Source organism: Xenopus tropicalis, chromosome 3 (genome assembly GCF_000004195.4).
Source record: "Xenopus tropicalis strain Nigerian chromosome 3, UCB_Xtro_10.0, whole genome shotgun sequence".
Classification (NCBI taxonomy): domain Eukaryota; kingdom Metazoa; phylum Chordata; class Amphibia; order Anura; family Pipidae; genus Xenopus; species Xenopus tropicalis.
In genome coordinates, this window is record NC_030679.2 from 20,650,236 (window position 1) to 20,676,337 (window position 26,102).

The following is a 26,102-nucleotide window of genomic DNA, read 5'->3' on the forward strand; positions in this document are numbered from 1 at the left end:
TGTCCAACTGGCGGTCCGCGACCCCCCTCTGTGTGGCCCCCCACCTGTCTGGCTGCTTTGATGGCTTACTCCTGTGTAAGCTTTAAATGGTATCAGTACTGAGATTAACTGCCCCCCTGCATGGTTCTCACCTCAGATTCAGGCTGTAAACCTTCTTTATTGTTTAAAAATGTAATCCCTTTTTTTTCACACCTTTTAATCTCTGCATTGTTCACCCCCTGCAGTGTTCACACCTCAGGCTGTAATCACCCACATTGTTCCCCTGTTCACACCTCAGGAGCAGTAGAAACCCACAAATAATCCCTTCACCCTACAAAAAGAACATATACTGAGGTGGTACTGCAATTAAAAAGTTTTTTTTAATATATAGTTATTGTGAAGACTGTAGGAGCAGTGCCAGCATTGTGTCACTGTATGCTGCCTGTGTGTGCCATACACACACAGGCAGGGTAGGGCAGGCAGAGTATGGCACACACAGGCAGGGTAGGGCAGGCAGAGTATGGCACACACAGGCAGGGTAGGGCAGGCAGAGTATGGCACACACAGGCAGGGTAGGGCAGGCAGAGTATGGCACAAACCAGCCAAGAATGGCACACACAGTCAAAGTATGGCACACGCAGTCAAAGTATGGCACACGCAGGCAGGGTAGGGCAGGCAGAGTATGGCACACACAGGCCAAGTATGGCACAAACCAGCCAAGAATGGCACACACAGTCAAAGTATGGCACACGCAGGCAGGGTAGGGAAGGCAGAGTATGGCACACACAGGCAGGGTAGGGAAGGCAGAGTATGGCAGGTTTTTGCTGTACTACAACCATTAATATGGGTATGGTCATGTGATAACCCGTGTGTGGTTTCAAGTGGGTGCGGTTTCAAAAAGGGGAGTGGTCAAAACTGGCTTCCATTATCGGCCCTCCACCCCGTAGGTCGGAAAAATTCCGGCCCTCGGTACCACAGAAGTTGGACAGCACTGGCATATATCATCCCTGTCTGTATAGCCAATATACAGCCTGACAGCGGCTGTCCCAAATGTCAATTACCAGGTGAGGATTTCTTACATCTTATTGGACTTCTCCTGCAGTTGCCCAATTCCGGGGAAAGGTCCGCAGATTGCTTTCTGTGGCTACTACAATTTCAGTCCAGGCATTCCATAAAATGTTTGCTGGGTGTTGTCAAATCTCATAGCATACTAACATCAATACGGGAATCACTGTTTTTAGCTTGTACATGTATTGCTCTTAAATGGCTCTCAGGGACATCCCCCTACTATTGGTGTGTGGAAAACCCTTTGGCAGGAGCACCTTACCCTGGCACGTTTGGTATACACTCAGAGGGGGGTACCAGATAAATCTGACCAGGTCTGGCAATGCTGGCTGGACTCCTTAGACTTAGAAGACACCCCCCCATTAAGACGAATATTTTATTGTGTATTATTGCAATGCTATTGGTCTCAATTCTACTGATAACTGTATGTAAAATCAAAAAGAGAATTGTACATATTAACATACTCTTTCTTTGTATACACGTTTTGTTTCTTTTATTTTTGTTATTGTTTGTATTAAAAGCAACAAAAAAAGGATTAGAAAAAAAATCCCATTGGATGAGGAATGCATTGCACTGATGAGTGCAGCGCCTGATTGGTCCTCGTCCAACAGGTCTCAATGCTGCCATGCTGGCTATTGTGCGGCAACATCTCCACCACATGTCAAGGAGCTCCACGGCGTAAACAATCAGTGGCTGTTACAGGTATGGGATCCGTTATCCAGAATGCTTGCAACCTGGCATTTTCCAGATAAGGGATCTTTCTATAATTTGGATCACCATACCTTATGTCTGCTAAAAATCATTTAAACATTAAATAAACCAAATAGATAAATTGATGCAGCTTAATTACCATAAAGTACAAGGTACTGTTTTAATATTACAGAGAAAAAGAAAATGATTTGCCTACAATAGACTCTATGGGAGACGGCCTTCTTTCTGGATTAGATATGCCACATCCGTATTTTAGTAAGCTTGCCAAGAATAAGGGTCAAAATGCTGCATTCCAACCCCAAATAATGCCAGTTAGATATACAGCAGTAAAAAAAAAACATTTTTTACATGACAGATTACAAAAAATAAATCCTAACAGTCATAATTAGCAGATACAGTAACCTGCGCACAGTCCCAAAAGTACATTTATAAATATATAGGATTTGTTTTATTTTGTTAAATGTCCATAAAATAATTCAAGTCACAGTTTAAAACGGCTGTCATTTCAGCATGGCTCCACTCCTTTCAATATTCCGTAGAGTTGCCAGGGTGGGGAGATGGGCTTCTGCTTAAGGGCAGCATTAAAAAAAAAAGGAGGAGGGGGGGGGGGGTCGGAGACAAAAATTAAAACATTCACTTTGTTTTCATTTGTTCTCGTGATTTTCTCCATATGTACAAACATAAAAAGATCATGGCTTGTAAACCTTGCTGCCTGGCTTATTCCCTTCTGTCATTCTGTACCTGGCGGGTAGATATCAGGCCCTGGTAAAGATAACACAATATTAGAACAAAGACAATGTCACAATGTTGTTTTGTGCTTTTTTTTTTTATTGTCATTCATCTAAATCAGTTTGCAGGGATCTGTTTTCACTTTGACTCTTCTCAACAGAAATAGATTTGTGTCAAAGAACATTGAATCACAGTGGATGTCATTTTGTTTAATGACCAGAGGTGATTCTGGTCCCCATGGTATTCCCCAAGCCCCACAGGATGTGCCTGTTGCTAGAAGAGATGCATTTTTGGTTTAAAACACAGGGTTTTGGCTCTTTGAGTTACAAGTTGCTGCCCCTGGTAACCATTAACCTTCCAAGGGGGTGCATATAACACCACAATTCTGCCGCCATGCTGGCTGCTCATAAACAGCTGAAGTTTGCTCCATTGAAAAGCTTTATTAATGACTAGGAAACTCCTTTAGTGAAACTCTGCCCCCCCCCGCCTCTTTTTTTTTTTTGTTTTTTTTTGAATAGTGGAAAATGAGCAGCAAATGAGAAAGAAAAATATGGGGAGTCACAAATGGTAAGAGCTGGTGGCAGCTTGGAGCAAAACACCTTATTCCCCCACTGAGCCTGCACTCCATTTGGGGGAAACAGTATTTTATACAGTAACCCCACCCCAAGTGAGTGCTGGTAGCCATGTAGGGGCACACACATGTGCCTAATACGCATGTGTCTAATAAGCAAGTGCCCCAATGTTGGAACAGCCAGCATGTCCCCTGCTCCTACGTCACATGCATAACAGGCTCATTGTGCGTAGGAGTGTGTCCCAATATGGCAGTCGGCACTGGAATTTCCCTCTCAGTCCAGATGGTGTAGCCCTTTATACAATACTATGGTTTCTGGGGGAGTGTGTGGGCCCTATAAGCTCTATTCTCTGTTTCAGGCAGTGTGTGGGTTGGGGAGGTGCAAGTATTTGGCCCAGCTTTGGCCTTACTATAACAATTACCCCTGGATGGGGCTTTTTAAATTTTTTTTACAGAAGGAAAGCCAGCTCATGGTACGAGGTTAGCAATTACATTCACTCAAAATGCCTGGCAAATGGACAGCCCTCAGTATATAAATTGGCCTTTCTCTATCCTTTAAATTACAGCATATGCAAGCACAAGGGGAAGTGTCCCACAAGTACAAAGCTAATATAAAGTGACAAAGGCAAAGTATAGCCATACCTCCTTCCTTGTGTTCCTCAGTCAACTTTATCCGCTTTACTTTTCTTCTATAAAGCAAGCAAGGAATGGGTTATATCAGCAACACATTCAAACATTATAAACCTGAGGCACGCAATATTTCTGTCAGATCACTGCAATACTGAATTAACGGCCAATCACAGGAAGCAGCAAGTGCCAGGATGTTGATAAAGATGACTGGTTCTGTCCACTTTGGGTGTGGCTTACCCACGGGGGATGTCATTGCATCAGGGATTAGGGGGAGTGCCCCGCTTGCAAGAGCTTACACTTTACTTTCATTGCTGCTTTGCCTTTTCTCTTTAAAGGACAAGGAAAGGCTAAGTCACTTTGGGGTGCCAAAATGTTAGGCACCCCCAAGTGACTTTAATCGCTTACCTTGTACCCCGGGCTGGTGCCCCTGTTAGGAGAAAACAGCACCAGCCCGGGGCACCTGTAGGAAGCGCTTCCTGCTTCCGGCTTCGTTTTGCTGGGACCCCACGACCGGCGCATGCGCAGTAGAGTGAAAAGCCGACTTCTCTGTTAAAGTTCCACTATTCACTCTACTGTGCGCGCAAGTGAACAGGAAGGAGGAAGCGCTGCAGGTACCCTGGGCTGGTGCTGTTCTCTCCTAACAGGGGCACCAGCCCGGGGTACAAGGTAGGCGATTTAAGTCACTTGGGGGTTCCTAACATTTTGGCACCCCCAAGTGACTTTGCCTTTCCTTGTCCTTTAAAGGGATACAAATACAAGAGGATGTGTCTTATTTTTGTATTCTTTGTACTCCATAAAGTGCTGTGGGGGACAATGATGCTATAAAAATTATAGTTTGCCCCCCAATTGATGTGAAAAAAGTATAAGGATTTTTTTTTTTTTTAAACTGGGCCTGAAGAGAATATTTGGTATAAAAGCAGTTTTGGCAATTACCTTTTTCTTTGGTTTAGGGGAGACGCCAGTTGCTGAACCCTTCTTGGTCTTCTTTGCCTCCTTTTTTTCCCCATCCTTCTTTTTCTTTTCCTTTTTTTCTGAAATAAACGACAAACATCACATTAAATAAGCACTGCACTCCTAACATGGGGGGAATCTTTTCAATACCTAAGAAGAATAAACACAAATCAGTACATAGTCTTAATCTGCAGCCAATTACAGGCAAAATGAGTCATTATATAACTGGGCATCACCCCCTCTAACGATCTGGGGGAGGATCAATTTACAAAAAATGATTTTCCTACCCAAGTTATATATTCCACAACTCCCCGATATTCATACTGACCGCAGCACTCGCAGAGAGAGAAGGGATTCAGACATCCTTTATCTGGGGTAAAGAGGCCCCCAGTTTTGCTAAGGCCAAATTAAAAGCACCGGTTATGGAAGGAGGGCTTGGGTTACCAGACGCTTACCTATACTTTTTAGCAGCGCAATTGTACTATATTGCTTGGTGGTTTAACCTGACCCCAAAAAGCTACACTTCCCAGGTTGGCAGAAACACAAATGTATCCCGTAGAGGGAACAAGCTGAGCTGTACACCAATCACCCAGTTATACTAACCCTGCACACAGTGTGGAACGCCATGCAACAAATGTTTCAACTCAAACCCCCACTTCTATAGCTGGCCATACAAGCACTGATAATATCGTACGAAAACCTCGTTTCGTACGGTATTCGGTGCGTGTATGGCAAGTCGGCGAGTCAACTAATATCGCAGGAAGCTGCTGATATCGGTCGACTCGCCGATCAGGCCAGTTAAAAGATTTTGATCGGGCACCATAGAAGGCCTCTGACCAAAATCTGCCGTCAGGGCTGAATCGGCAGAAGGAGGTAGAAATCCTATTGTTTCTACCTCCTTATCTGCTGTTTCAGCCCTGAACAGTTTGTGGCCGATTGTACGATCTTTCGTGCGACCAATGGTCGCTTGTTGGGCATAACAGATGACCTGGTGCTGACCAATGCTAAACAAGAGCTGTAGAGGTCACTACTGTATTATGCAAGAAAAGCGCTGATAATGGCATAGATAAGAGTGAACCCACCCTCCAAAAAGGAGGTGGCTCGCCCTCATACAACAAACAGAGGGTACCAACGGCAGTACCCTAGGGCTCAAGCATTTTTTGAAGAGGAAGATTACCAGCCTATGGTAACAGGTAAGTGACTGGAGTCAGTCATTAACCCCCCCCCCACCAAGTAGTTTTACCTTTCCTTGTCTAGTAAACAAAAAGACACATATTTCAGGTTGACTCATGTTCTTAAGGCAAATGGTGATGGTGGTCCAGCCCCCCAACAGTTAAGTAGTAGTTTGAGGACCCCTGATATAAGACTTATGGTAAGGAGACCCAAATTATGGAAAGATCCCTTATCCGGAAAATCCCAGGTCCAGAGTATTCAGCATAATAGGTCCCATACCTGTATTGGCCAATCCTGGTTACCGATCCACTGTAAACAAATAGGTAGAGAACGCCATTTCCCCATATTGAACATACTTGGGCACATTCAAATGCGCAAAAGGAAACTTTGTACAGGTATGGGACCTGTTATCCAGAATGTTCAGGACCTGGGGTTTTCTGGATAAGGGGTCTTTTCCATACTTTTGATCTCTATACTTTAAAGGGCCTATTTACTAAAGGTTGTGGGTTTTTTTTTACGTTATTTTTTGCCATTTATTATGAAAGGTAAAAAAACACCATCTAAAAGCTGTAGAAGTCAGTGGCCTGACAGTCCTTTTTCAGTTCGCTAAGCTTTCTTTGCTTCTTGGTTTTAGAGGTTTTCGGGTTTTTGATACTTTCATTCATGCAACAAAAAGAAAAAGTTTTCATGTTTTTTTCTGCTTTTTTTGTTCATGCTTTTTTAATAAAATCGCTTGGTGTTTGTTTTAGGGCCTTTTACTTAACATTCAGCACCCACTTTCCCCCTCCCCACCATCTAACTGTGTAGCCAGTGCATGGGCTGATGCCCAAGGCACATAAACAAGATTTGGGGTGATGCAAAGCTTGTCTTAATAACAAAATGGCGCCTGCCTGCTTGCTGTAGTTGTGTATTCCAAGACTGAAGGAAACAAGATTTAAATAAGTTATATAGTGTAAGTGAAGTTTATTTTGCTTAACTAACCCAACTGAAAAACATTTTTAATGATTTCTTAGGGTGACAGGTCCCTTTAAAGAAAAATGTGTTTTTTTCAGAGCAGGACGTCTTTGGCACAAGCATGGGCTGCTGGCAGTAGGGGCAAGTGAGCCCCATTACATGGCAATGTCTATAGCAGTCACTGCAATATTTTGGAAATAATGTAATAAAAAGTACATCCATTAGCACCTAGTATTTGCCGGTCACCTGATGAAAAGCGAATTGGTTTCTTTGGGCTGTATTTTACAGCTTCTTTAACTTTTGCTGGGCAAAACTTAACAACATTCTGCCCTTTCATAAAGTACAAAAAACACAGTTGTCAAAATAAATGTAACTGCACCTAGGTTATTTGCAGTCTGTCTACATTAAAATATCCTCTGGTATGACAGATTGCTGTATCAGTGACTTATTAGAAGAAAGGGTAGGGCAGCGCAGCATGGTGGCACAATGGCACTGCTGCTTTGCAGACTGGAGTCCTGGGTTCAACCCCACACAGGGAACTATCTGCAAGCAGTTTATATGTTGGCCCTGTGTCTGTGTGGGTTTCCTCTCACAATCCAAAAACATACAGGCAGGTTAAGGTAGGCTCCTGATAAAATTGGCCCTAGGCCCCTAGGGAATGTCATAGGGACCTTAGATTGTAAGCACTTCTGGGGCAGAGAAAGATGTATAATCTCGCTTGTGCTATCATTAGAGAATTTCCCATAATTCACCATGGGACACAGCGACAAGCAACAGGTATTGGGGGCACTTTTATAAAGGCACAGGCTGATATATATATATATAGATATAGATATATATATATAGATAGATATACATATAATTTCAGCTCAGGTAATTCTGACGGTCAGCACATTTGTGTGCTTTTATATTATATGACGGATGATTGAATCACCCCTCAAAGGGGTTATAAGATAACTTTTACAATGTTAAAGAATGATCCGTTCAACTTTTCAATTAGTCTTCATTATTTATGTTTTATCATTTTTTTTAATTATTTGCCTTCTTCTCCTAACTCTTTGCAGCTTTCAAAAGGGGTCACTGACCCCGGCAGCCAAAAACCTATTGCTCTTTGAGGCTACAATTTTATTGTTCCTTTTAATAATGTATTCTTCTATTCAGGTCCTCTTCTATTCATTTTCTAGTCTCTCATTCAAACCATTTCCTGGTTGCTAAGGTAATTTAGATACCACCAACCAGATAGCTAAAAAACGACAAATATTAAGAAATGAAGACCAATTGCAAATAGTCACAGAATATATCACTTTCTATATCATACTAAAAGTTTCCTCAAAGATCAACAACCCCTTTAAAAGGGTAGTCCAACTTTACATTTTGTATGTTATAGAATGTCCAGTTCCTATCAACTTTGCAATTGGTCTTCATTATTTGTTTTTTTTATAGTTTTTGAATTATTTGCCCTTCTCTGTTGCATATTTACAGCTTTCAAATGGGGGTCACTGTCCCAGCAGCCAAAAAACAATTGCTCTGCGAGGCTACAATTTCATTGCTATTTTTAAATACTTTTTATTCAGGCCATATACTGTTCATCTTCCAGTCTCTTAATGAAACCACTGCCTGGTTGCTAAGGCAAACAAGACCCTAGCAACCAGGTAGCTGCTAAAATTTAGACACTTGTTTTTGACTGCTTGAGGGAAAAAAAAAAAAAACATCCAATGAGGCAAACAACCCCCTTTCCTTTTCCCCACCATGGAAGCTACGAGCATTCATACCTACACCTATGTCCAGCATTGCCTAGAACTTTTATATATCAGCAGTAATGTTCCTGCTGAATCCAGTAGGAATCCTTCTATTGGTAGAGAACAGTTTCCCCCCCGTTAAGTGGTGCGCCCCTTGAACTCATCATTTTACACATTTCACAAGAAATTATTTTCCACCTGAATCTGTCTAACTGACAGCAATGGGTTGTACCAAAATCACACAAATATCACTTTCAAATTTGTTCTTATTTTCTGCAGAAGGAATAAAAAAAAAAATAGTGAACTGTAATTTTATGGGTAACCTTTCAAACGGTTGAAGCCTGTTGAAAAACAGTTGAGTGCAGAGCCCCCACTAACACCTGCAGATCGCACGTAAACGGCATTCGAAATGTAAGTGCTGGGATTTTGGGTGTCTTGCTAATATTACTCTTATAATAATGTTTAAGTTGCCTCAGTAAGGAGATAACCACAAAAAATAATGAGCTGTGCCTCATCAAATGACAGCAAGACTGTCAGGGGATGATGGGAGCTGTAGTTTAGTTACAGCCGAAAAGCCAAATATTGGACGCTTATTCTTGTGGTATATGAGCACTTTAATATAGAGTTGTGACAGCAAGGATGTCAGAATTTCTGTCTATAAAAGCTCCATACTCCTTTAGGGACAACGCCATTAAAATGGCCTATATTTCTATAAACAGGTACTTTAGCAGAGTGTAAAAAACATGGCTTGGCAGGGTCAATCCATCAAAGTGCCCAAGGAACAAATTAGAACAATAAATCAAAGCTGGAGCCCAGCAGTGCTTGCGGGTTAGAAAAGAGCCTCTGGTATGAGAGTTCTATGCCCAGCGGAGAGCAACCAACACACACTTCTTTTTATAGTTCTTACAAATTCCATTACTTCATTTCTTACCCACATTCGCTGCACTACATTAGTGGTAAAGCTGTGTGTAGATGTGTAGGTGACACCACCTCAACACCTGCCCATTTTTTTGAGATATGAAAATTAATTTTTTTACCTGTTATATAAAAAAAAATACCTTTGCATAGGGGAAGGATTAATATTTGTGACCAGAAATGACCACATGAGATAGAGCCATAAGATCTGCTATATGTATTCTTAGTTATGACCCCCTCTACCCTATCTCTCTTCTTTTTTTTTTTTTGCATATAAAAAAACTCCATTGGCACACTTAAAAGTCATGTGAAAAAAAAGTGAAATATTTATTTAGCCGAATAGCATACAAGCTAAATTTTGGGCCTACATGGGCCCTTTTTTAGGACAAAGACACACGCTGCGATTAGTAGCCGTGACTTTTTAAAAAGTAACCTATAGCAACCAACAACTGGTTTCCTAAACTACTTTTGGATAAGCCTTCAGCCTCCTCAAAATCTAATGCTTCACCATTCAGCACCAATATTTGAGGGCTATTTCTAAGATCCCAAAGGTTATCAGGTCAGTTTACTATTGGCCAATAATCAATGTGGGGGTTGTCGTGCTGCTTGGAATGTACGTGACACATAGTAAACAGAAGGTACAACTAAAAGGCAAACTGTACCACACTCATTTTAATAACACAAATGTACTTTCTGGTACAACCCCATCACATACAACAAAGAATTTTGCATTGTTCAAAACTGGAACTTTTTTTTAAATAAAATAAACAGAAACAATATTTACATTTAAATGGTACTCAAATTAAATACATACTTTTGCTTGATTTCTTTTTCTCTGATTTCTCTAGCTTCTTTTTATCTTTTTTGGAGGACTTTGCTTTAGGGGTGCTGGCTCCAGCCTCTCCTCCTTCTGCTTTTGATTTCTTCTTTTCTTTCTTTCCTTCCTTCTTTGCTTTCTTAGCTTTCTTTTTGGGTCCATCTTCTGAGGAGCTCTTCCTCTTCTTTGCACTTTTCTTTTCTTTGTCAGCGGTCGGCGGCCTGAGCTCCAACGCTGGAGGTGTAACTATATTTAATGTTGCAGTTCCGATATCGCTGTCATCGGATGAGTCCGACACACTGCCATTCTTTTGTACAGGAAGGGGAGTGGCTGAAGGAGCTGCTTTCAGTCCCAGTTTGGATAGTTTCTGCTTCCCCTTCTTTGGGCTCTGACCCGAAAGGAGAGCCATTATGGTCTCCTCTTCAGAGTCGATCACTGCAAACAGAAACATAGTTAAGAGAATACATATAATAATGGACTCATGGACTTATCAGTTTTCAAGTTTTTGAATTTGAGAGTTTTTTAATTCAAAATCTGAGTATGAAAAACTCGATCAAATAAAGCTTGAATACCTCAAATTTGTGAAAAAAAAAAAACCTTGAAAATCTCAAATTGAAAAAATGGCTTGGTTTTGCCTAGGACAACTCCCATCAACTTCTACTTAAACTCACAAGCTTTTAGATGCTGAAGTTTTACATTCGAGTAATGTCGGACTGGGCCGCCGGGACACCGGGAAAAATCCCGGTGGGCCCCGGCCCTTTGCCGGCGCTCCCCCTACTAACAGTTCCTCCCCGACGCGTTCAATTTATACGTGCTCGGGGAGGACGTCAGGCGGGGGCCCTGCACCCCCCAGTCCGACCCTGACTGGGAGGTTTCATTTGAATGTCCCCAGTATTTCCTTGTATGAGCATTTCATACTACAGGTATGGGACCTGTTACCCAGAATGCTCAGAAACAGAGGTTTTCCAGATAAAAGGTCTTTCCATAAAGTACTGCATACTTCGTCTAATAAAAAATCATTTAAACATTACATAAACCGAAAAATCTAACGCCATATGGGGCACGTGGCTAGATCTATAAAGTTGGTGATTATGGATAAAGTTTAATCCTGTATAACCAGAACTGCTACTTAGCCTCACCCCGCCCCCCTTCTTTTCTATCTTTCTCCTCTTTTTTTTCCTCTTTAGTATGTTTTTTTTTATTGTTTAACTGTTTGTAATATAAAACATGCAAAATAAAATCTTTAAAAAAAAAAAAAAAAAAAATTACATAAACCGAAAAGGATTGTTCTTGCTTCCAATAAGGATTAATTAATTATATCTTAGTTGGGATCAAGTCCAGGTTGACTGTTTTATTATTACAGAGAAAAAGAAATATATGTTTTAAAATATTGTATTGTATGATTAAAAAGGAGTCTATGGGAGATGAACTTCCCATAATTTGGAGCTTTCTGGATAATGGGTTTCCATACATGTGCATATATTGTGACAGCAAGGTATTTAAAATAGCCATGCATTTTGTCCACGCAATTTTTATTTATTTCCTGTTATGCAGACGCGCTAAGCTCACAAACAGTTGTGGATTCTAGAGCGCTGCAAAGTATAGCATAATAAACCAGCTTCATTCCCATTGTTCATGGGGACACACAATAGCAAGTTGAAGAGCATCAGTTATTTACTCACCTGGCTCTGGTGCTGGCTGTGCAGATGCTGCCAGTTGCTCTGCTTTAGACTTTTTTTTGTGTTTCACTGAAGCAGCTGGAGGTTGCGTCACTTGAGCTTTGACTTTTGGATTCCTCTTCCGTTTCTGTGGGGTGGGCACCGCATGTACTGGTGCTACAAGAGACTGCAATAGAAAGAAAAACACACAGCAGTGGAGTGAGTGAGTACCGCAAGATAGCCCCCCCCCCATCTGGCCAGCATGATACTGTTCTTGCTACAGTCTCACTGACACCGAGAGAACCCTAGCGACCACATAACCACCACTCCCTAAAATTAGTCACAGGTTGGATTCTATAGAGCAGGGCTGTCCAACTGGAGGCCCGCAGGCCAGATGTAGCTCTTAAAAGGATTTTTAGGCCCCATCCTGCTAAGAGGCTCCATAGACTTCACTGTACGACATCACTATTTTAATTAAATCCAGCCCTTGCTATATGAGAAATTATTGGCCCACTACATGTAAATTGGACAGCACTGCTATAAAGGATGCTGTAGCTCTTAAGTTAAGGCCAACTAAATTGTCCTTGTGTGACAGAAAGAGACTTTAGTTGGCCTTTGCAATCTAGGAACACAAGGAAAGCTCGGGCTCCAGCAGCATCATTGTATCTCAGAGAGGCATGGGAAGAACAAGACAGTGTGTTTTCTTGCAAAAGATTAAAAGCTAAAAATATAATAACTCATTGTAACTTTGAGGCAATGCCATGGAGAGCCAGGCAGCATTCTACTGAGAAGAGCAGTAAGGTGGCTGTCGGTATGCTGGCCCACTAACAACAGGAACCAACTGCCCCAGTTTCCCCCTCTGCCAATAAAAGTCTTTAGCCAACACCATAATGGAAGTGGGGGAAGGGCAGCTTCCTTGAGGCACTGTTTAAACAAGTTTAAATTAAAATAATTGGGAAAAAAATACTCAAATACAAACTAGAGGTCTTCTACAAATCAAATATTATTTGGCTATGTTTAAAGGGTTTCCAATCTGTATGCTATATAGTTACAGGAAATAACAAATCTGCCATTTTCAAATCAATTAAAAATTTCTGTTTGCCTTCAGCATTGAAAATCAGGGAAAAATCTTTAAGCAAATACCTGGGCTCCTGTATCGATGTCACTATCGGACGAGTCGCTGGGCTCAGAAACGTCAGATACACTGGGCTTTTGTAAAGAGGGCACAGGTAACGAACTGGGCAGTTTCTGATTTCCACCACTGACACACACGGCAGTCAGTTTAGCTCCTTTCCCTGACTTTACTTTCTTTAATGGTACAGATGGTGTCTGCTAAAAAAGCACACAGAAAAATCCATTTATTTTAGTGCAATAAAAGCAGCTCACCCTAGAGATGGATGGCCCACACTTCAGTTATAGCATACTATATCCATTTAACGGGGTTGTTCACCTTTACATTAACTTTTACTACGCTGTACAGTGTGCTATTCTGAAACAATTTGCAACTGGTCTTTACTTATTCAAATTTGTGTTTTTTTTTTTTAATTATTTAGCTTTATATTCAGAAACTCTCCAGCTTGGAATTTTAGCAGCTATATGGTTGCTAGGGCCCAAATTACTTCTTTCTAGAGACCTTATACACCTAAAAACAAGTTTGCTTGAAATTAACACAATAAATTATTATTCAATTATTTCAGAGCTCCCTATCTACCTTGGAACAAACCCTCCTCCATATAAGAAGCAATCTATGAGAAACTCATTATCAGGGGCTTCTCAGTGGACAGGTTATTCGTTTTATCAACTCTGATGAATTTCATTGGGAAGTAAAACTGGTTTCACATTCTTGTTTACGGACAAAAATAACAAAAAACATATTTCCTAATTAAAAGAATAGGCAAAACATATGTTCAGCACAAGCCCTATTCATCAATCTCACGTTGAAAAGGGGTGTATACTGTCTCTTTGCATACGAGGTGTGAAATCTGTTCTTACCCCTTGCTGGCAGGACACTAGCACCCCCATTTATACTGGGGTATTCATTGTTTACTGGCAACTGACAATTATCCCTTATTTATTTATACCTTTACTCCAGGATCCTCATCGCTATCTAAAGAATCACTGCTGTCAGAGTTGGCTACAGCTATTTGCTGCACTGCTTTGGCAGTTTTAGCTGCACTGCTGGCTTTGCTTTTGGTAGCTTTTAGGCTGGATGGTGTGACAGTCTTTGCCAATATGGGTACAGCCTTTCCTTTGGTTGCCTTGATTGGAGCAGGAGTTGGAGACACTACCTATATTCAATTAAAAAAGGAAAGGTCAAAATACAGGACATGCACACACTACAGTTACAACTTTATACTATCAAGAGAAGGAACCATGCATGGTTCACATCCAGTCTCAGTCTACAGAACACAAATTAACTAAAATAAGAACACTGGAGAGGCTTTAGTGACATGGGCGCTAAACTGCACAGGGAAACGAATACGATTTCCATTTCCAACGTAGCAAGCTGATCAAAACTAATTTGCCATTTCTGCTGCTGTGCCTACCAAAAGAAAGTCCTTTAAATGCCAAACGACACTATCAATCCCAGGAATATGCAACATACAGTTCTTAGAATAACTAAACAAACAATGTTATCCTTTAATTGTCCCACATAACTAGAATTCCTTCTACCTCATCAATATCAGTGGTATCACTGGTCTCCGAGATAATGGTAACCGATGGTTGCCCCACCAGACTCCTGGATTTGCCCTCGGCTTCTTCACTTGTGTCACTACTGTCACAGTCCTGTTTGGCAGTTGGCTTCATAGTGGCAAAAGCTTGGCTCGCTGATGTTGTAGGGTTCAAGGATGCATTTATTTTCTACAAGGCCAATGGAAACGGTCAAACAAAAGTATTTTTGGATGGAAGGATGACAGACGCACATAACCACTCAGGTGGGCAAAAGGGAAACTGAACATGCATCATGTAAGTAACTGCAAGCCCACTAGCCCACACACTGTGGGTGGAGCCATGCAGGGGAAAAGGTAATCTCTTCTTTTGGCTAAGGCCTGCTGATTCAGACAGCTTCTTATCAAGCAGATGCAGAAGAAAGTCCTGAAGAGTATTTCTTACTTGTAATCTTTCTACAGATGAGAAGCAGGAAACAAAACTTGTCTGTGGGTATCCGATATCTACACTGTAATGCATGATTTTGGGTTTAAAAGGACTCTGCCAATTTCTACACACTGAATTTATGGGACCTATTCCTTCTTTGTCAGATGACATAGCAATTTCTGTCTTATTTACTTTGGTGGGTTTAGAAGTGATGGTCAAAACTAGTTAAGCACTTTCTTCTTTTGATTTGTTTGGTGCTGCCTTGGCCAGTGCAGTAGGTTTCATAGAATTCCTTAATCTTGCGTGGTTAGAAGCATAGCATATCCATATGAATAGACTTGGTCCTCCAGTGGTGCATTTACATCTCTGCTCACCGGCCGGCTCTCTAGTAGGAGAGCAGGTATTAACGGGCAAAGGTGGGAAGGGGGACAGGTGTTGGCTACTCTGCACCGGATTTCAAGAAAACTTAATTATAGATAATCCATAAATGCTTTTTAATCAACTAATTTCATATTATTTTTTCTCTGTACCTTGTACGCGATCCAAATTAATATGGCATAAATCAATATTTGTAGCAAAGCAATTTTATTGGGTTTTTTATGTTTAAATGTTTAGTAGATAAGAGGGCTCATTTTCAAACTTTGACCCAGTGTGCAATAAAAGTCCCCAGTTGGCCATTTTTTTGCATCCTGCACTCCATTTCTGAGCCCAGAGACCTGTGGCTCTTGTTGCACTGTATCTTCTTTACTATGAAACTGTTTTTATTTTCAAAAATTAAGAACAGAGAGGGTACAAATTACAAGTTACTTATGCATCCATTTGATCAGTGTATGTAAAACAAAAGTGTCGCAGAACATATCTGTGACTACGGCACTGCAATCTTCTGATTAAACAGTACCAAAAGTTATAAATGAAAACCATCAAAGTGACCAACATGCCAACTTACTCAACTGCCCATCATTACATATCATTAAAGCTTCTCCTCACTATCTGATGAGTAATGCTAAACAAAAACATACAGATTGACACCACTACTTATTTAATTGCCCAAAATGACAATAGCGCTCCTACAAATTGAACTGCCCAATATTACCTTAGCATCAGGCTCCTCCTCACTGTCTGACGAGTTGCTGCTCTCAGAGCTCTGAGCTGTTAGGGGCTGTGCAACCACTGGTGTCTTGGCTGGTGTTGCAGCATTCCCTGTACTGGCCAAGAGAGGCGATTTGCCCTTTTTCTGGGATGCCTGGGGAGGTGCCGCAGTCTTCTGCTAAAGCAAACAGTACCAAAAAGCTATAAAGGAAAATTAATATGACCAACATGTCTACTTACTAAAATGCCCATCATTACCTTATTGTTAAGCTCCTCCTCACTATCAGATGAGTTGCTGCTCTCAGAGCTCTCGGCTACTGGCGGCTGTGTAACCGCTGGCGTCTTGGCTGGAGCAGCCAACTTCCCTGTCTTGGCCAAGAGAGTCGTTTTGCTATTGTTCTTGGACGCCACGACAGATAGTTGTGCATTCTGTTAAAAAAAAAACAAAAAAACACAACAAATGGAGACAAACCAGCAACAATATAAACTTTTCAGACACATTCTGGAAAGAGGTTAATTAAAAAAAACATACAAGATAAACAATGCCAACCAAATGAAAAGTTGCTTATCAGAGTTTTATCAATAACGTACTAATATTTTAAAGGTGAACCACCCCTTTCATGATCTTTCTAGTCCAGAAATGTATTTGGGGTTACAATAATACATATAAACAGACATAACATGCTGACTGAGCAGACAAAGTAAACAAATATGGATGCCAATGTGTTTAAAAATAATAATACAACACTTGCTAAGCAAAACTTTAGTTCTAAGTACACTTTAATTATATCAACTCTGCCTCACAATTACAGTCTTTTTGCAATAGTTCCCTCTTGGCACAGCAACTTGTGAGAAATTTCACTAGCGAATCTCACTGGGATACAACAGAGCACATTTCAGTGTGGAAAACCAAGAACAAATAAGGTGGAAGGATGAGGAAACAGAAAAACAGAGTACTGTACTACACCAGCAACATAAAATCACTGAAAACACACATTTACAAAATGCACAGCCCCACCTTGTGGCCATTTTATATAGCACACAAATTTTAAGCATGAAAGCGGTTGAATATATTCCGACATTCCCCAAAATTAGTGAACACAAACCATATGCATAATCTCATAATACCTTGACTGCTGGCTCGTCTTCACTTTCTGACGAGTCACTACTTTCTGCTAACGGCAAAGAAATCACTGGTGTCTTGGTTGGTGTTGCAAGTTTTCCAGGTTTAGTCAAGAGGGGTGTTTTTGTCCCTGGTGGCCTAGTGGCTGTGGAAGGTGTGGCAGGTGTCTTTTTCTGGGATCCCTGGAGAGGCGCTGCTGTTTTCTTATTAAAAAAATAATAATAATAATAATAATACACATGCAACAAAAAGCTTAGCAAACAGAAAAGAAAAATTGCCTGCCAAATTGAACAGCTGTCAGCTCATTTAATTATCATTAACAATGATTACCTTAGCATCAGGCTCCTCCTCACTGTCTGACGAGTCGCTGCTCTCAGAGCTCTGAGCTGCCAGTGGCTGTGCAACCACAGATGCCTTGGTGGGTGTTGCCAGTTTTCCAGGTTTGGCCAAGAGGGGTGCTTTTGTCTCTGGTGGCCTAGCGGCTGTGGCAGGTGTCTTTTTCTGGGATCCCTGGAGAGGCGCTGCTGTTTTCTGATTAAAAAAAATACACATGGTACAAACAAAACTTAGCAAACAAAAAAAAAAAATGCCAAATTGATAAACATGGCAGATCATTTAACTTCCAATCATTACCTTAGCATTAGGTTCCTCCTCACTGTCTGACAAGTCGCTGCTCTCAGAGCTCTGAGCTGCCGGTGGCTGAGCAACCATAGATGCCTTGGCTGGTGTTGCCAAATTTCCAGGTTTGGCCAAGAGGGGTGTTTTTGTCCCTGGTGGCCTAGTGGCTGGTGTATTTTTCTGGGATCCTTGGAGAGACGCTGCTGTTTTCTGATTTAAAAAAAAAAAAAAATACACATGCAACAAAAAAGGTTAGCAAATAGGAAAGAAAAATGACTTGCCAAATTAAACAGCTCATTAAATTTCCAACCATTATGCATCAGCATGGCAAATCATTTAACTTCCCCTTTATTTACCTTAGCATCAGGCTCCAACTCACTGTCTGACGAGTCACTGCTCTCAGAGCTCTGAGCAACTACAGATGCCTTGGCTGGTGTTGCCAATGTTCCGGGTTTGGCCAAGAGGGGTGTTTTTGTCCCTGGTGGTCTAGCGGCTGTGGAAGGTGTGACAGGTGTTTTTTTCTGAGATCCCTGGAGAGGCACGGCTGTCTTCTGATAAAAAGAAAATACACACTGTACCGAAAAAGCAAACAGAAAAGAAAATTGCAAAATAGATAGATGAGCATGGCATTCAACCTCCCAATGTTACCTTAGTATCAGGCTCCTCCTCACTGTCGGACGAGTCGCTGCTCTCAGAGCTTTGAGCTGCCAGTGGCTGAGCAACCACAGATGCCTTGGTTGGTGTTGCCAGTTTCCCAGGTTTGGCCAAGAGGGGTGTTTTTGTCCCTGGTGGCCTAGTGGCTGTAGAAGGTGTGGCAGGTATATTTTTTTGGGATCCTTGGAGAGGCGCTGCTGTTTTCTAATGTAAAAAAAATACACATGCAAAAAAAAAAATTAGCAAATGGAAAAGAAAAATGACTTGCCAAATTGAACAGCTGTCAGCTCATTCAATTTCCAACCATTACCTTAGCATCAGCATGGCAGATCATTTAACTTGCCATTATTACCTTAGCATCAGGCTCCAACTCACTGTCTGACGAGTCACTGCTCTCAGAGCTCTGAGGAACTACAGATGCTTTGGCTGGTGTTGCCAATGTTCCGGGTTTGGCCAAGAGGGGTGTTTTTGTCCCTGGTGGTCTAGCGGCTGTGGAAGGTGTGACAGGTGTTTTTTTCTGAGATCCCTGGAGAGGCACGGCTGTCTTCTGATAAAAAGAAAATACACACTGTACCGAAAAAGCAAACAGAAAAGAAAATTGCAAAATAGATAGATGAGCATGGCATTCAACCTCCCAATGGTACCTTAGTATCAGGCTCCTCCTCACTGTCGGACGAGTCACTGCTCTCAGAGCTTTGAGCTGCCAGTGGCTTAGCAACCACAGATGCCTTGGTTGGTGTTGCCAGTTTCCCAGGTTTGGCCAAGAGGGGTGTTTTTGTCCCTGGTGGCCTAGTGGCTGTAGAAGGTGTGGCAGGTATATTTTTTTGGGATCCTTGGAGAGGCGCTGCTGTTTTCTGATACACATGCAAAAAAAAAAAATTAGCAAATGGAAAAGAAAAATGACTTGCCAAATTGAACAGCTGTCAGCTCATTCAATTTCCAACCATTACCTTAGCATCAGCATGGCAGATCATTTAACTTGCCATTATTACCTTAGCATCAGGCTCCAACTCACTGTCTGACGAGTCGCTGCTCTCAGAGCTCTGAGCAACCACAGATGCCTTGGCTGGTGTTGTCAATGTTCCGGGTTTGGCCAAGAGGGGTGTTTTTGTCCCTGGTGGCCTTGTTGATGTGGGAGGAACAATAGTCTTTTTCTGGGATGCCTGGAGAGGTGCTGCTGTATTCTGATAAAAAATGCAATAAATAATATTAAAAAGACATACAGAATGACACCACCACTTATTTATTTGCCCAAAATGACAATAGCACTCCTACAAATTGAACTGCCCAATATTACCTTAGCATTAAGCTCCTCCTCACTGTCTGACGAGTCGCTGCTCTCAGAGCTCTGAGCTGTTAGGGGCTTTGCACTCACTGGTGTCTTTGTTGGCGTTGCCACCTTTCCAGGTTGGGCCAAGTTGGGTGTTTTTGTCACTAGTGGCTTAGCGGCTGTAGGATCACTGGGCTTTTTCTGGGATGCCTGGGGTGGTACATAAAATAACAATATAATAGTATAAATCTAAATATTTCCAGGAGATTACCTTGACTGCACATTCAGCTACCTTGGTGCCAGGCTCCTCCTTACTGTTTGAGCTATTGCTCTCAGTGACTGACTACCTGCACTGTTGTTTTCGCTGGATATATAACTAACTTTGCAGTTTTTTTCCACCTTGGCCATTTCGGGAGTCTGTTCTAAGAAGGCTTTTACTGCACTTGGTAGAATAACTGGCTTCCTAAGTTCTGGTACTCCCATACAAACAATACCTATCTGGGCTGTGCTGCTAGGCCAGTCTGTTAATTTGATTAGGAAAGGGGGGTGTTTAATTATTTGCATGCCAAGCACATTACCCCCACCATGCAAAGGCTTTCACTGCCAAGATCATAGTACAGGTATAGGACAAGATATCCAGAAAGTTATGAATTACAGAAAGACCATCTCCCATAGACTCTATTATAAGCAAATACAGGTATGGAACCGGTTATACAGAATGTTCGGGACCTGTGGTTTTCCGGATAAGGGATCTCTCTGTAATTTGGATCTCCATAACTTAAGTCTGCTAAAAAAACATTTAAATATTGAATAAACCCAATAGGCTTGTTTTGCCTCCAATAAGGATTCATTATATCTTAGTTGGGATCAAGTACAGGTACTGTTTTATTATTACAGAGAAAAGGGAATCATTTAACCATTAAATAAACCCAATAGGGCTGTTCTGCCCCCAATAAGGGGTAATTATATCTTAGTTGGGATCAAGTACAAGGTTTTGTTTTATTATTACAGAGAAAAGGGAATCATTTAACCATTAAATAAACCCAATAGGGCTGTTCTGCCCCCAATAAGGGGTAATTATATCTTAGTTAGGATCAAGTACAGGTACTGTTTTATTAGTACAGGGAAAAAAGGAAATCATTTTTAAAAATTAGAATTATTTGCTTATAATGGAGTCTATGGGAGATGGCCTCAGAACTTTCTGGATAACAGGTTTCTGTATAAGGGGTCCTATACCTTTAACTGAAATTTTTAGTTTTTATAATAATAATAATAGAACAGTACTTTGTACTAAATCTCAGCTAAGATATAATGAACCCATATTGAAAGCAAAACAATCCTATTGGGTTTATTTAATGTTTACAGGATTTTTTAGAAGAATTAAAAGAGTCAGATCCACAATATATAAATCCGGGAAACCTAGGTCCTGAGCATTCTGGATAACAAGCTTCATACCTGTAGCTATGTTCTTCTGTAGTTAGTTTCAGAGACAATGACATGCCCCCCTACAATAAGCCAAAGGGGCTATAATGCCAGTCCAGCAATGAGACCCTCAGGGGCACTTCAGCCATGATACAAGGTGAGAATGTTGTCTCAGGTGGCACTATACCAGGGGGGGCAAAAAGCTGCCTCTGGTAACTTTAAGAGACAAATTTCTTTTTTTTTTTTTTTAAATAAAAATCAGACTTTTCTACTAGTGCTGAGAGCACCATTGTGCCAAGTACCCCAAACAATTTACTCTGCCCTGTCACTAGCTACTGTAAGTATGCCAGCACAGATTTAATCATTCTTTTAGTTCCATCACGGATGTTCCTAGACTCCCAGCAAGCTATAATTCCCCTCGGATATGTTGGCCTACCCAGCCAGCAACAGCTACATATTTAGCCAGCAGTAGTAAATAATATCTCACATCCCTAAACCAATGATAATAAGCTCAGCACTTGGACACACAGGACATTTATATATCATTATAAGAACATATTACTTAATAGCAAGAACTGTGGCTTTCAGTTATGGCTAGGTATGTAAGAAATTATGATTACACAAACAAGATGAGCCTACAGGCCTCACTCCTGGGCACTGCTCACCATGGACATGTTAGTGAGTACTTAGCATGAAGCTGATCATGTTTTATTGGCACAACATGTTTTGGTTCCTAAGAACCTTCATCAGGTAAGTGGTTCTTAAAGGAACAGTAACACCAAAAAATGAAAGCATATAAAAGTAACTAAAATATAATGTGCTGCTGCCCTGCACTGGTAAAAGTTGTGTGTTTACTTCAGAAAGTCTACTATAATTTATATATATAAGCTGCTATGTAGCCATGGAGGCAGCCATTCAAAGGAGAAAAGGCACAGGCACATAGCAGGTAACAGATAAAACACTATTGTATTCTACAGAACTTGTCTGTTATCTGCTATGTAACCTGTGCCTTTTCTCCTTTTTTCCAGCTTGAATGGCTGCCCCCGTGGCTACACAGCAGCTTATTATATAAATTATAGTAGTGTTACTGTAGCAAACACACCAGTTTTACCAGTGCAGGGCAACAGTGCATTATATTTTTATTACTTTAAAGCTCTTTCATTTTTTGGTGTTACTGTTCCTTTAAGAAGCAAAACATGTCTGCTTGTTTAAGGGTCTGTCCTGTTATCATTGCACTGCGACATGACGGCCCCCCTGTCTTATTGCCCAGGCAAAGTATGCATTTTTCCAATCTGTGCATTGACAGGCAAATGCTATTAGTGCACAATAATGCCGGGGAAGAAAAAAGCTTAGCAGCCTTTTTTTCCCATCAGGGTAGATATGCCAGGGGAGACTACACCTGGTTTGACATGGCCCTATAGAAATGTTAAAATACATTTTGGACTCACAAGAGAAAGAGGTGTAGGAATGGCCAGACCTGGGATGGCTTTGATGTAGGTTACAAAAATATATTGTATTGTGTGGACAAAAAGTTAGGGAGTTTTTTGGTAGCTTTAAGCAGAAAATATTATAAAGTCCATATTACGGAAAGACCTTTTAACCAGATCATTCTGGATAACAGGTCCCAAACCTCTATATGGAGCTGCCATATTGTTTGACAATAACTTTTTAAATCTCCTCCATCTTAAAGAAACTGTGTCGTCAACTTGCTCCAAAATGTCATTAAAGGCAACACACAAAACTGTAAAATAATGAACTTATTATTTAACACATGCCAACAGGCAGGCATAAGGCTCACAGGTTGTCTTGCGCAGAGGAATATATTTACAGGTAGAATGTAATGGCCTTATAATATATAAAGCAGGCTCTGTTCTTGGTCCTGTATTCGGACAAATCTTTTGTGGACCATCGGGCATTTGTCTAAATTCAACTATTATGGATTTGATGCACCCAACAAATAACATAACAAAAAAGGTTGCTATTGAGCAATATTCTAAGCAGCTTTCTCATATAAACTAATGGAACCTTAGCAGTGAGTTTAAAGTTATTTGAAAATATTACTGCCATAGAAAGCAGTATATGTCTGGCTGTTTATATTCTCTGCACTTCTGGTTCCGACTCCTGAAACAATGTAGCAGAGGCTAGCTGTAAAAAAAAACAAAAAAACAAAAAAAACAAAAACGTACTTTTGCTCCATTGTTTCCAGAGTCAGAACCGGCAAACAGAAACGGCTTTCCATTGCAATTACTGTTACAATTAACTTTAAAACCCACTAAAAACTGTAAAGTCATTTATAATGAAAAGTTAATTAGAATTAGATTTTCCTTCATTATGCTAAAGAGTTTTGTGTGAGGGGCCTGTTGAATAATTATAATGTTTTTTTTTTTACTAATAATAATTTTTCTAACCCATTTTCTATTTCATTGCTGTGAAATTAAAATACCAATAAAACGATAGAATTTGAGGAGTCTGAGCACTTTGCAAGGCACTTTTTATCAGAACCATAGGACAGACACCCCTATTTTACACCTCGCTACATTACAGATCTGTCACAATGTTATCATGCCTTGACTTGCTTTAATAATTAAACTGAATTTTGAATACATAAGGGGGTAGTTCACCTTAAGCAGTGATATTCTGAAACAGTTTGCATTTTTTATTTTGTGTGTTTTTTGTTCAACAGCTCCCCAGAGTGGAGTTTCAGCAGCTATCTACTTGCTAGGGTCCAATATATCCTAGAAACTGGTAAGGCTTAAATGAAATACTGAAATCTAAATAGTAGGGGACTGAACAGAAGGATATGTAAAAAAAGGTAGCAATAACAATGAAATGGTAGCCTGGAATAGTTTTTGGCTGCCGATGTCAGGTACCCCTATTTGAAAGCTGGCATTTGGAAAAAGAGGAAGGCAAATAATGTATAAAAAAAAAAACGTATATAAAAAATTAAAAATGAAGACCAACTGAAAATTTGCTAAAAGAGCATTCTATAACATGAGTTAATGTAAAGGTGAATCGACCCTTTAACAAACTGCTATACAATATTTATTGTTTGAATAGTGAGCTGTTCTAGTCTAACACTTTTTATTATGTAGGGGGTACATTGGATGTACAGGCATGGGGGATACATTATCTGAAAACACGTTATCCAGAAAGTTCTGAATTACAGGAAGTCCATCTCCCATAGACTCCATTATAAGAAAATAATTCTCATTTTAAAAAATGATTTTACTTTTTCTCTGTAGTAATAAAACAGTACTTTGTACTTGATCCCAACTAAGATATAATTGCCCCTTATTGGAAGCAAAACACTCCTATTGGGTTTATTTAATGTTTAGGAGAAATGATATTGGTTATTGATTTGCCAGGTTCAAAACAAAATACCAGTGTGAGACAGTAATATGAAACAACCAGCTGGTCCTCGGTCAGCTCAGAGGCTCCATAGACTTCACTATATGACATAATTACTTTAATTAAATTGGGCCCTTGACCCTGTTATAGGAGATATAATTGGCCCACTAGTTGGACAGCACTGACACTTTGGTTGATACCTTTGAGGAAAGATTGCTTTGCAGTGCCCATTGCTATAAAACTACTCCCTTTGTCTATTCAAGGCCTTGCCAGCGAATGATCACTGAATCTAAAAGACAGGATAACATGAATGGAAGGCGTAGCCAATCTCCACATAGTCATCTTTGTGAGATTCCTGAAAACAATAACCTGGCACAGGACTCTCTATCCAATGGAGTCCATGAAGAAGCAGCAGCGAGAACATGCACAGAAACATTAGAAGATGTCAGTCATACACAGACAAGCCAAGCCAACAGGATCACTGAAGCCAACACAAGGGCACGAACACGGGGGCAGATCCTAAGGCTGAAGCAAAAGATTGCAAGCCTTCCACTACGCGTAGTAGGCGAGGAAGACGAAGACTTTTGTATCATTTGCTTGTCAGATTATAAGAGTGGGGAGGAAGCCTACAGTTTGCCATGCAACCATCATTTCCATGCCAGGTGTCTAACGGAGTGGCTAATAGAGCGGCCTGTGTGCCCTTTGTGTAGGGAGCCATTTTTTGCTAACTAGTTAAATGGAGCATCGAATGGTGACCAATAAATGCAATCACTGAGACCAAATACTGTGTAGAAGCTTTGTGTAACGGCACAGCAGGTCATAGCATTGATTCCAAGCAAGAAAAGGGTAATAATAATCATTACTTAAGTGACATGATGAGCCAAGTGTTTAGATAGGGTCCCTTTTATTTAATGCAGTTGGTTAGGGCGCTGGAGAGGTAGCCTAGACATTCTTTGAACTAGAGCTCAATGATACTCTGATGTTTTCCTAGATCTGAAACTTTGTGCTGTTACTAAAAGGGGACATAAAAAGGAACTTAAAATCCAAAAAACATTGTCGTAAAGGGAAAATATTCAGGGATGTAACACAGGAATGTACCCGACAGAACACTGCAAATAACATACATGGAGAACTACAGAGGGAATAATATGAGGAAAGTATTAACTATCCATCTTCTTCTTTGAGCTTAAACATATTCAAATTACTGATGCCTCATTGGATCATTTGTGCCCCTGGGACCACTAGCTGTAGAATAGCCACTTTTCTTTAAGAATACATATTTTCTAGTAAAGATGCTTGAAGTTAAAAGCATCAAACATGTTTACGTGAAACAGACTTTTCCTTTGGTTTTGTCGCCCAAAATAAGCAATTTTTTAAAAACAAATCTGTCCCTTTATAGGCACTTTTCTCCTATATATCAGGTGGCACAGCAACAAGGAGGCGCCATTGTGACTCGTATTCAGCTTAAATCACCTTGTGTTTCATGTATATGGTTTAAGGACTGTTTATAAAAGTGTGGCTGGGAGGGTACTGTGTTTTATAAATCTGAAATGACCTTCATAAGTAGATAACACATTCAGGCCCCTTCCT

At 40.7% G+C, this 26,102-nt stretch overlaps 2 protein-coding genes across 10 annotated transcripts in view; one reads left to right on the forward strand and one right to left on the reverse strand.

The window, feature by feature from the left end:
- Nucleotides 1–1,514: 1,514 nt before the first annotated feature.
- The window catches only part of tcof1 (Treacher Collins-Franceschetti syndrome 1), a 32,505-nt gene continuing 7,917 nt past the window's right edge, over nucleotides 1,515–26,102 (reverse strand). For 2 of the 9 annotated variants that reach the window (XM_031898718.1, XM_012958674.3), the window contains 19 exons: nucleotides 19,770–19,952; nucleotides 19,465–19,656; nucleotides 19,117–19,326; nucleotides 18,825–19,019; nucleotides 18,467–18,676; nucleotides 18,175–18,369; nucleotides 17,834–18,028; nucleotides 17,531–17,731; nucleotides 17,206–17,403; nucleotides 16,336–16,506; nucleotides 16,082–16,255; nucleotides 14,566–14,754; nucleotides 13,974–14,180; nucleotides 13,036–13,224; nucleotides 11,917–12,079; nucleotides 10,232–10,669; nucleotides 4,619–4,716; nucleotides 3,698–3,744; nucleotides 1,515–2,517 (listed from right to left, as the gene is read on the reverse strand). In XM_031898718.1, the coding sequence (XP_031754578.1) occupies nucleotides 3,715–3,744; nucleotides 4,619–4,716; nucleotides 10,232–10,669; nucleotides 11,917–12,079; nucleotides 13,036–13,224; nucleotides 13,974–14,180; nucleotides 14,566–14,754; nucleotides 16,082–16,255; nucleotides 16,336–16,506; nucleotides 17,206–17,403; nucleotides 17,531–17,731; nucleotides 17,834–18,028; nucleotides 18,175–18,369; nucleotides 18,467–18,676; nucleotides 18,825–19,019; nucleotides 19,117–19,326; nucleotides 19,465–19,656; nucleotides 19,770–19,952 (3,438 nt within the window). In that variant the 3' untranslated portion in view covers nucleotides 1,515–2,517; nucleotides 3,698–3,714. The remainder of the gene's footprint in view (nucleotides 2,518–3,697; nucleotides 3,745–4,618; nucleotides 4,717–10,231; nucleotides 10,670–11,916; nucleotides 12,080–13,035; nucleotides 13,225–13,973; nucleotides 14,181–14,565; nucleotides 14,755–16,081; nucleotides 16,256–16,335; nucleotides 16,507–17,205; nucleotides 17,404–17,530; nucleotides 17,732–17,833; nucleotides 18,029–18,174; nucleotides 18,370–18,466; nucleotides 18,677–18,824; nucleotides 19,020–19,116; nucleotides 19,327–19,464; nucleotides 19,657–19,769; nucleotides 19,953–26,102) is intronic. The other 7 variants (XM_031898716.1, XM_031898720.1, XM_031898721.1 and 4 more) reach the window with 7 other exon arrangements.
- LOC116409702 (RING-H2 finger protein ATL72-like) lies at nucleotides 8,682–25,294 on the forward strand. Its single transcript, XM_031898724.1, has 2 exons — nucleotides 8,682–8,913; nucleotides 24,776–25,294. Coding segments are annotated over exons 1-2 (471 nt in total). The 5' UTR covers nucleotides 8,682–8,911; the 3' UTR covers nucleotides 25,245–25,294.